Source organism: Pecten maximus, chromosome 2, assembly GCF_902652985.1.
Source record: "Pecten maximus chromosome 2, xPecMax1.1, whole genome shotgun sequence".
Lineage (NCBI taxonomy): Eukaryota > Metazoa > Mollusca > Bivalvia > Pectinida > Pectinidae > Pecten > Pecten maximus.
The window spans coordinates 17,697,579-17,709,823 of record NC_047016.1 but is presented as its reverse complement, the minus strand read 5'-3'; the positions used below and the strand labels follow the sequence as shown (position 1 = coordinate 17,709,823).

Genomic DNA, 12,245 nt, shown 5'->3' with positions numbered 1-12,245 from the left:
CGGACGGACGGACGGACGACGGACGCCGCACCACGGCATAAGCTCACTTGCCCTTCGGGCAGGTGAGCTAACAATGCTGGAGCTGGAAACTAATCATGTCCAGTTAACCCTTTGCCACATGCAGGTTATAACACTTCAGCACTCTGTGCTGATGGTGCAAAGATACATTGTTGCAATGCAACATTATTGCGCTGACTGAAATGTACATACACCATCTCAATGGCAGTTTTTGAGAAATTAAGCTTTGTTTTGAATAATTTTTCTAAACCTAATTTTGAAAGTGAAATAGTTGTTTTAGACATTTTTGGTAAGTTACAATTATGTTAAGAATTTCTTAGATTTTAATTATGTGCTCTTTTCTTCATAAAACCAACAATACATAATCATGAAATCAGCTGTATATGAACAGAATAGACAAATTTCAAAATATTTTGGCAATGTAATTTATAATTCAATGAATTCCTGTACATGAAATGATTCAATGTTAACTCCAAAATGAAACAGATTGGATATCCAAAGTTTTCAACAGTTCAGGCTTCAGCCTATATCCGATGTCGCGAAAAGAATGTGTCTCTGAATATGTTACTTCAAACACAGAACTGATTATGGAACCCATCTTTACAGAGGTGGACACCACACACTACACATCCATAAACAGTTTAAAATTCAATGAAATAATGCACATGAAATGATTAAACATTAAATCCCAAATGAAACAAACTGAATCAATAGTTCAGGCTTAAGCGCTAGCCTATATCCAATGTTGCGACAAAGTGTTTCTGAATTTGAAATGTTACTGAAATGTTACTGAACATGGAACTGATTGTGGCACCCATCTTTACAGAGGTGGACACCACACACTACACATCCATAAACAGTTTCTTTTCTTTGCTTGTGGGCAGTAAGATGAAAACGACATCTGCGTTTAGGGCCAGGAAGACGGGAATTTATGTGACCACCTACATTTTCTTGCAGGACAATGCCTGGGTTATCCATTTGTTGAGATTGGCGTTTGCGGGTTGTGTAACCACCTATCAGGTCCCTGACCAACTCATTCCTAAAGTCAAGGTGGCGATATCTTTTCCTTTTGGTCCGGCGCTTTGACACCATTTTGTAGACAATAAACGAGTTGACAATAGCACAATTGACCAAGAACCAAAAGATATATCGCCACCATCTCTTCGATGCCCGGCCAACATCATACGCCATTCTCAACTGGTCATGCCGATCAACACCACCCATGTATTTATTGTAAGAATACACGGTCAGAGGCTGTGGAAGATCCAGGACATTTGCACCAACTCGACGCGCTGCCCTAACTTCCCCTTCAGGATCACTGAGGGTAGACAAGTTGAAGACAGGCTTTTTGTCCTTCCAAACTGTGGCTACCAAATTTGACTCACCCTTTTGCAAAACTTTGTATTTCCCCCTGTTAATTTTTCCCGGTTTCTTAAATTCTTTTGGAAACCCAGAACGATTAGAACGACAAGTACCACATGCATATATGCCATGATCATGTAAATCCAGTGATATAATTGTCAAAGTAGACATGGTGATTGTGGTAATGTATGTCATCACACAAGCTTGTGACTACATTATATCCAAGGCCATGTTCCACACCACCCTCTTTTTCCCCCAAATATATCTGAAAGCGAGAGAGGTAAGCAGTTTCAGCATCACACCGCATCCAAATCTTAATACCGCGCTTGATGGGTTTAGCGGGCATGTATTGACGAAATGACAATCGACCAGTGTACTTCACCATGGCTTCATCCACAGAAATATTACATGAATGTCTGTATCTGTCCAGAAAAGTTTTTGAGACATGGTCAATTGTCACTCTGACTTTATACAATTTGTCATAATTTTCATGACCACGAACTGGTTCATTTTCCCTGTACATGTCTGATACATGAAAATACTGTGAAAGTTTTTGGAATCTATTGCATGGCATGACATTTTTTACTCCAATATTTCCTAGGTAATCGTCACTTGACCAATACATGTCCGTTTCTGGCATATATTGTATACCCATCAGTACGTTTATGCCGATAAACGCTTTTATTTCGGCCGAATTGGTATCCGACACTTTTGGGTCAACTCTATTTTCGGTTTCTAAACGCCAGCGAGCGTAGTTGTTTGTGTGCCTAGCGATGGCAGAAAACTGATTTTCATTGAAGAATATATGGAAATAGTCAATGGGACTTGCAGAATTAACATCGAAGTTTTCTGGTAGTATAGGTCCCGTTTCCCTAACAAAAGCATTAACAGTGATGGGGGAAAAATCTCGCGACCATTCAGGATCGTCAACATTAGGCCTACCTAATGGCGGCAGTACATCTGGTCTCGGTTCATCCTCATTCTCTGACTCGTCGTCAGTTGACAGTTCATTAAGAACATCGTTTAAGTCAATATCAGACTCGATGACTTCGGGCCCGAAGCCATCAAATTCTAAATCCTCATCATCGTCCTCAAATATGTCACGCAATATTGTAGCGACAGACGCCATCACTCCGGTTGTTGTGACACTTTTCTACACTCATGACTCACACTTTCTAGGTTAATTTATTCAAAAACTTTCGTATGAATGACGTGTACAAATCTGATTGGTCGATGCAAGGATATCTTCTTAAAATAGTATCGGGGATTTCCAGATAGATGTCGCTCTCAATCACAGGATTTTCCATGTCTAAGTTTACCGAACCGGCATGGCGTCGAGAGGCGCTTACATTGAGATAACGTAGAGGCGTCGAGAAGCGCTTACATGGAGATAATGCAGAGGCGTCAGGAAGCGCTTACATGTGGCAAGGGGTAAAGGCGTCCAGAGGCGCTTACATGTGGCAAAGGGTTAAAGGAACTAGGCTGGGAATTCTGCAGATTACAAAATCAATGCAAGACTAGTATCAGCTGTCTGTCCATTATCATTGTCCAATTATAGTACTAAGTAACCATCAGCAATTAGCATAGCTACCCGTTACCCTACAGTGTTGGATGAATATATATACATATAGCAAGTACGTACACATGTACACACCACAACATATATATATGATGCCAGTTCCCATTATAATATATATATACAATTTATGATCAGCCTTTTCTGGTTTTATAAAGTAAACATTTTTGTAGATCTCTGCCTTTAAATTTTGCATGAATTGTATTACTTATCCTAAAAGAACATCTTTAAATCATTCATGGAACCCCAGTGTGTCATATTATTGATTCATGTATAGTAATACTGTATAGTATACAATGGCAACACATGTACATGGTTGTCTATCAACTCTATTTTCATCCATAATTACATATATTAGGATCAAGAACAACAAAACTTTATTAAAACATTCAAAAATACCTAAGTGGGTTAATCGATATTAGATAACTTCAACCCGAGGTAATATAAAATAAAGCTTGAAGTTGAAATCTAAAGGGCTATTCAAGAATTATCTGTGTAGGCGGTAGGCTAGGGATGTCACGGTTCGGTTTGGTTCTGTATTCTTTTTTTCCATTCGAATTTCGGTTATTTCGGTTCTGTTCAAGGCAATTTGTTAAATTGCCATTAACTGGAGTTGCCATCATATAGGAACGACAAAAACACCCATTTAACACTTGCATATATATTTAATATGTAAATTAACGAATTGAAAAATAAAACAATAATATAAAATACCTCATCACAAGGTTTTCGCTTTATCTTACACACCATCATTCATAAGAAAATCAAAAGTCTCCCACACGCCAGATTTAAGTTTGGCGGCAATGATGCCATGGTGTCGTAACTAATCAATCCTAAATAATCAAGTCGCTGTTTTCACTGCTGTTATTGATGCTGCGTGTAGACAAAGGCGTGTTCCGCTATCGTTTAAACGCAATCAGAACACGCCTTTAGTACACTGCTGCGATGTGCCAATGATTACGAACTTCTTATTCAGGACCGAATCGAAAGTCAGAAAAAGCCAACCGAACCGAACCGTCACGTCCTGAACGTGATTCACCGTACTTTCGGTTAACCGCAACATCCCTAGTAGGAGGGATGGAAGGCACTTGTATAAAATTTGATGAATGGTTGAATTGGGGTAAATCCCATTTCCTTACACCAATAATGTATATTGATATACAAATGGGTGGACTGGTGGGGTTTCTGAAAAGATGATTCTATTTGTTTGATACTTTTGAAACAGCATGCACACAATCCAACCAACAAACCCATAACAGTATTGTATTCTGCAACCAATATTCTAGTAGTAATTAATAAATTTGCTGTCAGATTATGGAACGTTTTCATTTCAGAAACAGGAAATTAGCCTTGTTTTCTAACTGCTCTCTCCTAACCATACACTAGCCATGAACATGACGTACTCATTTTTTTGACACAAGATATCCAGTCATTACCAATTAATGTTCACAATGTACCTTGCATTGTGATATATACGCATGGCTTTGCCTTTGTAACCATGTCCAATAACATGCAGTACACCATCACCATAACATGATCATCTGACTTTTGAGAACTGATCCTAAATTTTTTCATAACCATTCTACACAATCACACCACATGTTATATATACCCGGTATGTACAAATACAAAACAATAAACACAGGGGATGTCCTTGGAGTATAACCTCATTAATCCTAATTTATAATCAGCTAATTAACTATAACAAGACCAGGTACAACTTCACATCTTTAGTGCTAAATATCGGTCATCTCATCATTCAAATTCTCTCTACAACCAAAATACACTAGTACTCTTGATACTGAACATGGGTTTGTCCTTTGTGTATATTGATTCTAACTTGCACACTATACTAGCTATCACCTTGGTATAAAACAGGAGTACTTCCTTTAGGTAATGTATTGATCCTAATTAGATACCATGCATACACACGTCACCTTGGCAGCCTCAATACATGATTCTGCACATGCACTGTACAATTCACACTTGTAAGTTAACCTCTGTAACACTGTAGTACATCCTTTGTCTACAAATAATGTGGACCAATGCTTCCTTCCTTCAAAATCATCAATTCCTCATGGGATAGGAATTATTAATTTATAAACTCATAGAAAGGCAATACGACGCAGTTTCATTCCTGTCAAGAATACAAGTGACTACTAGTATATATACTATATTCAATTCCTTTGTCCAAATTTTGTGAACCAAAAACTCAAATACTTTTCTACGTTACCTACTAAATGAATATCAACTGAATTATCTCTAGATCTGGAGCCATAAATGCATTATAACCAAGTAGGAAAAAAAGGGTTCCAAATTAAACAGAGTACAATATGAAGATATGTACAAAATTAGCAGGATGAAATTTCATAATCTACTGTACCATGCACCTTTCAGCAATTTGCTTGCTAGACTCGTTTTAATTATTTACCAGATAAAAGATGATAATTTTGACTTTGATCCTTGACCAATGGTTACGTATTCCTAGAACATTGGATTTCAATCAAATCTTTATTAACTACGTATACAACTTACAAGAAACTCATAAAAGAAAAAATGTGACATTCTTTTTACTACTTTGGATCAGATTTTGGATTTAAAGAACAAGAAGAACAAGAGATCCCAGAGGGATCTTGGCGCCCACCATTGAATGATCTTTATAGGTTCCATGTCAGATTGATCTTTTCTCTATTTTTCCCTTCCTCTTACTAATCTGTGTAAATTGAGAAACATCCCTCCAGTACTTTTCAAAAAAGGGAAACCCATATATGAAATCTGAAATTTAGCGATAATGGCTGTCTGTTGGCCATGTTGTTTTCAGATTGGTCCCAAAATGCAATACGCATAACTAGGCACCAAGGGGAACCTACATATGAAATTTGAGAAAGATCCCTCCAGTACCTTCTGTAAAATAGCAATAACAAACTTCAATTGTCAAAATCCAAGATGGCTGCCTGAGTGCCTGTCGGCCATGTTGTTCTCCGACTGGTTCCAAAATGCAATATGCATAACTAGGGACCAAGGGCAACCTACATATGAAATTTGAGAAAGATCCCTTCAGTTCTTTCTGAGAAATAGCGATAACAAACTTCAATTGTCAAAATCCAAGATGGCTGCCTTTCAGCCATGTTGTTTTCCGATTAGTCTCAATATGCAATATGCATAACTAAGCACCAAGGTGAATTGACATATGAAATTTGAGAAAGATCCCTTCAGTACTTTCTGAGAAATAGCGATAACAAACTTCAATTGTCAAAATCCAAGATGGCTGCCTGTCGGCCATGTTGTTTTCCGACTGGTCCCAAAATGCAATATGCATAGCTAGGGACCAAGGGCAACCTATAAATGAAATTTGAGAAAGATCCCTGCAGTACTTTCTGAGAAATAGCGACAACAAGAATTGTTTATGGACGGAAGGACCACAGACGCAGGCCGATTTGAATAGCCCACCATCTGATGATGGTGGGCTAAAAAGGAGTCTACAACACAAACAATAAAATTTCTTTCAGTATTGTTTGCTGGGAATTTATTTAGTACTCGAGTCAGAAGGTGCATTAGTAGTATCTACTCCACTTTACTAGATATATTACAGAGCAAATGGAGAAGTTAACATAGTGTATTGGAATCTTAGTAGAGAATACTCTGTTAATTATAAGATATAGATGCAGACAAGATATATAAATATCAAGATATACCCATCATTAGTAGACTATATTTACTGTATATATATAACAGCCCTTTGATGTCAACACAAAGCACTTTAGAACTGCTTAGGGACCCATATGTGGCCAGGCATCACCACAGCCTAGGTGCAATTTGTCTAGCTATTTCTATCTCAGGCAGAAAAAAAATAGACCAGTGAAAAATCAATCAAACTGATCTGAAAGACACGGATGGATGGATGACCATGCAGGATGATATTATAATCTAATGACCTTGCCTTGTGTATAACTTTGCTCCCCATGAACCCCCACATCTGGTTCTCACCCTTGTATGACCCAGACAGATTTCGATCATAGTCATACCTCCTCCGAAGATTGGCAATGCTCTTTACAGACACAGTATAGGTTAAATGTGATGGATCCTTAAATATAACAAGTCTATTGGACTTTGGAGTATACTCTAAAGTCAAAATTTGTCTATATTTCTGACTCAACATTGCTATATTTTTCACAAACTTTATTACCAAGAATTGTAATTGAATGTAAATATTAAGAATTCTATAGGATGCTAAAATATCCAGACTAATATTTCTAGTAAAACTACACGTAGATGGTTTAAACATGCATGGCTATTAGGACATATGTAGTCTGCAGATCTATAGGTATATATAGCTGGACTACTATCAATAGACAGTAAACCTCACATATATATATACACACACATTTGTAAATGCCCCTGTGCATATTCGCCATTATTGATCTCCTCAACATACTGTCTACTCTAGACTCCAGAATGCGTAATCTTTAATGAATAGTATGTATATAAGCAACATCAAGTTATCTTGCTTTAGGATGGAATATGAAAATACTCATTTCATTATTATGATAATTGATTTACTTGTACTTCTACCCATTAACAAGCATTTACAAATCCAAACAAATATGTAATTCCTGCATACATACTTATTAAATCCCAGGTTTTCGGTAAGAAATTCCAAAATATAAAGCCCTTCCAAAGATAAAATAAAACAAAATCATCACAGCACATAAAAATCACATTGCTGATATTACCTTGTGTGAAAGACAAAACGGGATGAAATGCAGGGTCGAGAATGGATACACGCTCCTGAATTGGCATGTTGTCAGGGTTGACGCTCTGGGTATTGTTATACCTCCCACCACACATAGGACACGACGATTTTGGAGGATAACATTCACATCGGACAGTTGATAACCGTGCCGCCTTTCGACTACGTTGGTGCAGGCCTGATGTCCAAAGAAGCTTCCGTTTCCGATAGCTTCGAACAGGCCGACACCTGGCCGCCTGACAAGTCATATCGGGTGGGAATGGTGATGTTGGGTTCTCAGGTGTTGATGCAACACTATCCCCTGCTGGTCCTATAGCTACTTGTGTATGCGGCGTACTTGGAGCATCAGAGGATGTTTCTGATGAACCGTGTTCATGAGATTGCCCTATCATGCCATTCAGAGGCTTTGCACTATGATTTTGCTGTCCTCTTAATTTGTTATTGTCCCCTAAATTATTACTATTGCTAACCCCCTGTGCAGGTGACAGACAATTTCCTAAAGACTTGGTCAATTTAGTCGCCTGCACATTCACATTCATGAGCAAAGTTGAGATGTTGCATGGCGAGGCTTCATTTTTCTTTTGCAAATTGGCAATTTTAGCATCCAGTGGGGACAATTTGGAATCTGCTGCCCTTGCTTGTTTAAGTCTGATACTCAAATCTTCTGGAGAAGGAGCCTCACCAAGTATCACACTTCCCTTTGTATGTCGTATCTGTTTAAAAATTTCACTTTGCTGTCGAATACGGTATTCTAAGTCTGACACTTGTGCTTGAAGCCATGTCCATCTTGATGCCACTGCTGCACGATCTGTTGCCCATTTCCACTCTGCTCTACGATGCCTACAATAATGCATAGTTCCATTCATTAGAAATTTAAGTGATTTAGCAATGTAACCATCACTAAAATAAAACTACACACTCAGTCAGATACAGATTATTAACTGTTAATTATTTAGCCATGTTTTTCAAAGGTTTGTTTGTTTGTTTTTGTTTAACGTCCTATTAACAGCCAGGGTCATTTAAGGACAAAGTTTCTAGCCAAACTTGATATCAATCTATCTAATTAGTATCTATTATTATATGGCCATACACATGTACCAGTATACATACATAGTGTGCAATGATTATACTTTTGCCCTGTCCAGTCGATATCTAGCTATGTGTTTCCCAAAAATCAAAAAATATCTTTCATATTAATTTATTATTATGGTACTATGATTCATAATTTCATATGGTACAGGTTTCTGTAAGAATTTTGGTACAAAAAAAGACTGACAGTCAAATATCAATACTACACATACACAGTAATGCCTCGATGTTCATGTGCTATAAATAGCCATGACACACTTGACACACTGATGCAATACACATGAACAGCTGCAAGGCATTTTTATACTAGTCAGTATTGTACTGTACTTCTTTATATTTTCCACAGTTAAATGGCAATAATTTTGTAAATAAGCATAAATATTGCTGGTTTCCTGTTTAACCACGATCCTTCCCAATACATGTAATTTTTTATTGTAAGTTTCAAAGCAGCACTATTGAATACAGATCGTTTTCCCATCAAAATATCCAGTCCTGCACAATTTTTTTTCAAACATTAAAATAACAACAACATGGAAGGGCACAAACTCAACTAACTGTAAATGTATGTATAACCATTGATATTAATTCCCACAAATAAAATAACAAAATATCACAGTACACATTAGAAAATTATATATTATAATATTAACTTGATGCATTTCAATTTGGATAATCAAATCAAAACCTCATTTTGTCGCATGAATAATATATATCGATCAAATTTTTGTCCATATTTGAAAATAACCAAAACGCTCAACCTTTCCTTTAATTCACCTATAGATAACTCTTGGATAATTCTGTGTTCGTTGGAAAATTTTAGGGTTACTTCTTATTTGTGTGGTATAATCAATATTGAATAGTGATTTATCAATAAAAGCATAATCAGAATCAGAAAGATTTTTAAGTCCAATTGTTTGGTTTAGTTTTGTAATGGTTAGTGATTACATCTTATCAACCGCTAGTCATGTAAGGACGGCCTCCCCATGCGAGAGATGCAGGCATGTGATGAGTGCATACATGTTATATTATAAGGAATCAAATGGCGAAAACCTTTAATTTTACACTAGAATAAATTACATCACAATATTAACAATAATAATTATATTCAGTTTTGTTCCTTTTCCTTTTGCCATGAAGTTAATCATCACTATAATCTGGTACATTTATGCAATTTCTTAATTTCAAACATGCGTTGCAGGATGTATACAATACAAGGTGTGCTATCAAGGCATGGGTGGTGAACAAGGTTTATTTCAAGACATGGGCTTACTACAGGATATGAAGAGTAATAATGTATACCTGGTGTCATATATTTGCACTGATAAAGATCCTTATTTAACTGTTAGTAGCCTTGATTTTATGAAGCCCAATTATACATTTTCAAGAACATCTGCATTGGTTTCAATGAGAGATGCATTATGGGACAAGTATACTTACAAGGGATTTAATGTTGCCTTTGGATCTCTGTCATAATAAATATCATCTTCATCACAACTCTCTCCTCCAGAACTACTTTCTGTAGCATCAGAATCTATGGCACTTTGTGCATGCTTCAAGTTCATAGTTAGGTGTCCTGCAACGCGGCTGGACTCTGTACATGTCTCCTCATCTATTGATAAGACGCCTTGTGAGACAATATCCTTTTCGGTTTTAGTCTGACTCACAAGGCGCTGTAGCGATGTCTTGTTGTTGTTGTTTGAGGACTGCAACTTCCTAACAAGATTAACAAGTGCTGCTGTTGACAAACTCTTAACATCTTCACTCTGAAACAAGTCTGTTTTTAGATCATTGTTATTACTATTGCTTGATTTAATGGTCTTTGCAACTGTTTGTAAGTTACTGTTCTGAAAATTTACAAAACTACTTAATTGATTTCGAACGTGTCCTTCAAGATGATTTCCTTGTATGCGACGAAGCCTCCTAAGCAATGCCTGTGTGCGCCTTTCTAACACATGCTGCTTTCGACCAACTTGTTCAGATAATTTTAGTTTTTTAACTCCTGATTCACAGACTGTTTCTGTCTGCTCCTTTGATTTGCTAATTGGCGTTTCACTGACATCTGGTCCGTTCCCCATTGAAGCAACCATATCAGATCCAGATGAAGTTATTGAATTGTTGACTTGTGCTGTGTGTTGAGTTTTAGAATCAGTTTCTTTTTTACTGTTAGAAGTATGCTGAGCTACTTCACCCAAAGTCAAACTAAAATCTTTCACATTCAATGATTGTTTGATGCTTGGGATATTACGCTTTTCTGGAATTTGAAAATCTTCGCGTTTTATTTGACTTATCAATCCTCCTTGTTTACCTGTGCTTTTTGTCTCATTTACAGAGTTCGTCTTGTTCATTTTCTCATCAACGTCAATTTGATTGCTGTTCTGTTCTAAAACAGAAAAAGACAGAGAATGTTCTTGGGAGATTTGGGGTAATTTTTGAACTAATTTCAAGTGTTTCAAGTTCGCTGCGGTTATTTGTTTACATCCAACCGGTTTGAGTAACCCCTGTTTGTGAGCCTGTTGTAATTGTTGCAAGGTCAAATGCGAGGTGAACCCCACGATGCCTCTTCCTTGTTTACCTTTGGCGCACGTTGCGCTTAACTTTTCGCGTTCAGACGATGCCGTCGGTACCTTCTCTGCTTTGTGATGGGTCAATCCGTTCCCGTTTAGAATGGGTGTTGGCAGCTCAGGTGGAGCTGGGGGTGGGGATTCAGAGAGTTTGATACGAGCTTGTGTGGCCGCTTCCGTAAGAGCGGGAGCCATAGCGGCCATACAACATACTCTCAATGAAAGGGGGACCGACATAAACGCGACCTCCCCGTGATGTCTACCATCGGATATGGCAGTGTCTAACGATCACGACATTCACGAAATACATTAATAGTTATAATAACATTATCAAAAAACACAGAAATATAGTGTGACTATCAAATCTTGTCGTCTTGTCCTAATATAATCACAGAGCACGTGACTTTTTTGTCAATTCCCTGTCGAGTTTGCAAATGAAAACAAACCGCAAATCAGCTGTTGTCTCCTTCCAAACGGTGTCTACTTCACCATTATGTACATCCAATTGTTAGATAGGAGTTCGAAAAGATGCACGAATACAAAAATATTGTCATTTCTCTGAGAAACGAATAATTAAATAGCAAAAAGGAGCGGACCACGTGATCTGGCCACGTCCCTTAAGCACACATGCATGAAGTTATGTCTGAATCATTTTCCGACGCTTATTATGCATTCATTTTATGTCCTTGGTGCAAACACAATATCTGAAATGATGTAAAAAATCCTCTTCTTTCTGTTGATATGCTGTTCAGTGTAGATCATGTCCCAAAATCCATGAATTTCTGCAGTAAATTGGAGTACGCCCTGCCATTCTTTCTAGCACAGTAATGGCGTTGGATAAGGTGTATATTCATAGGGCTCAATCTTCCATAGAGGAAAAATGCGGGCT

The 12,245-nt window shown here is 37.4% G+C and overlaps 1 protein-coding gene across 1 annotated transcript in view; it reads right to left on the bottom strand.

Moving 5' to 3' along the window:
• The window catches only part of LOC117319995 (KAT8 regulatory NSL complex subunit 1-like), a 27,404-nt gene extending 15,159 nt beyond the window's left edge, over positions 1-12,245 (bottom strand). Inside the window, exons 1-2 of the mRNA XM_033874698.1 lie at positions 10,233-12,245; positions 7,690-8,546 (exon numbers count right to left, since the gene is read on the bottom strand). Of these exons, the coding sequence (XP_033730589.1) occupies positions 7,690-8,546; positions 10,233-11,593 (2,218 nt within the window). The 5' untranslated portion in view covers positions 11,594-12,245. The remainder of the gene's footprint in view (positions 1-7,689; positions 8,547-10,232) is intronic.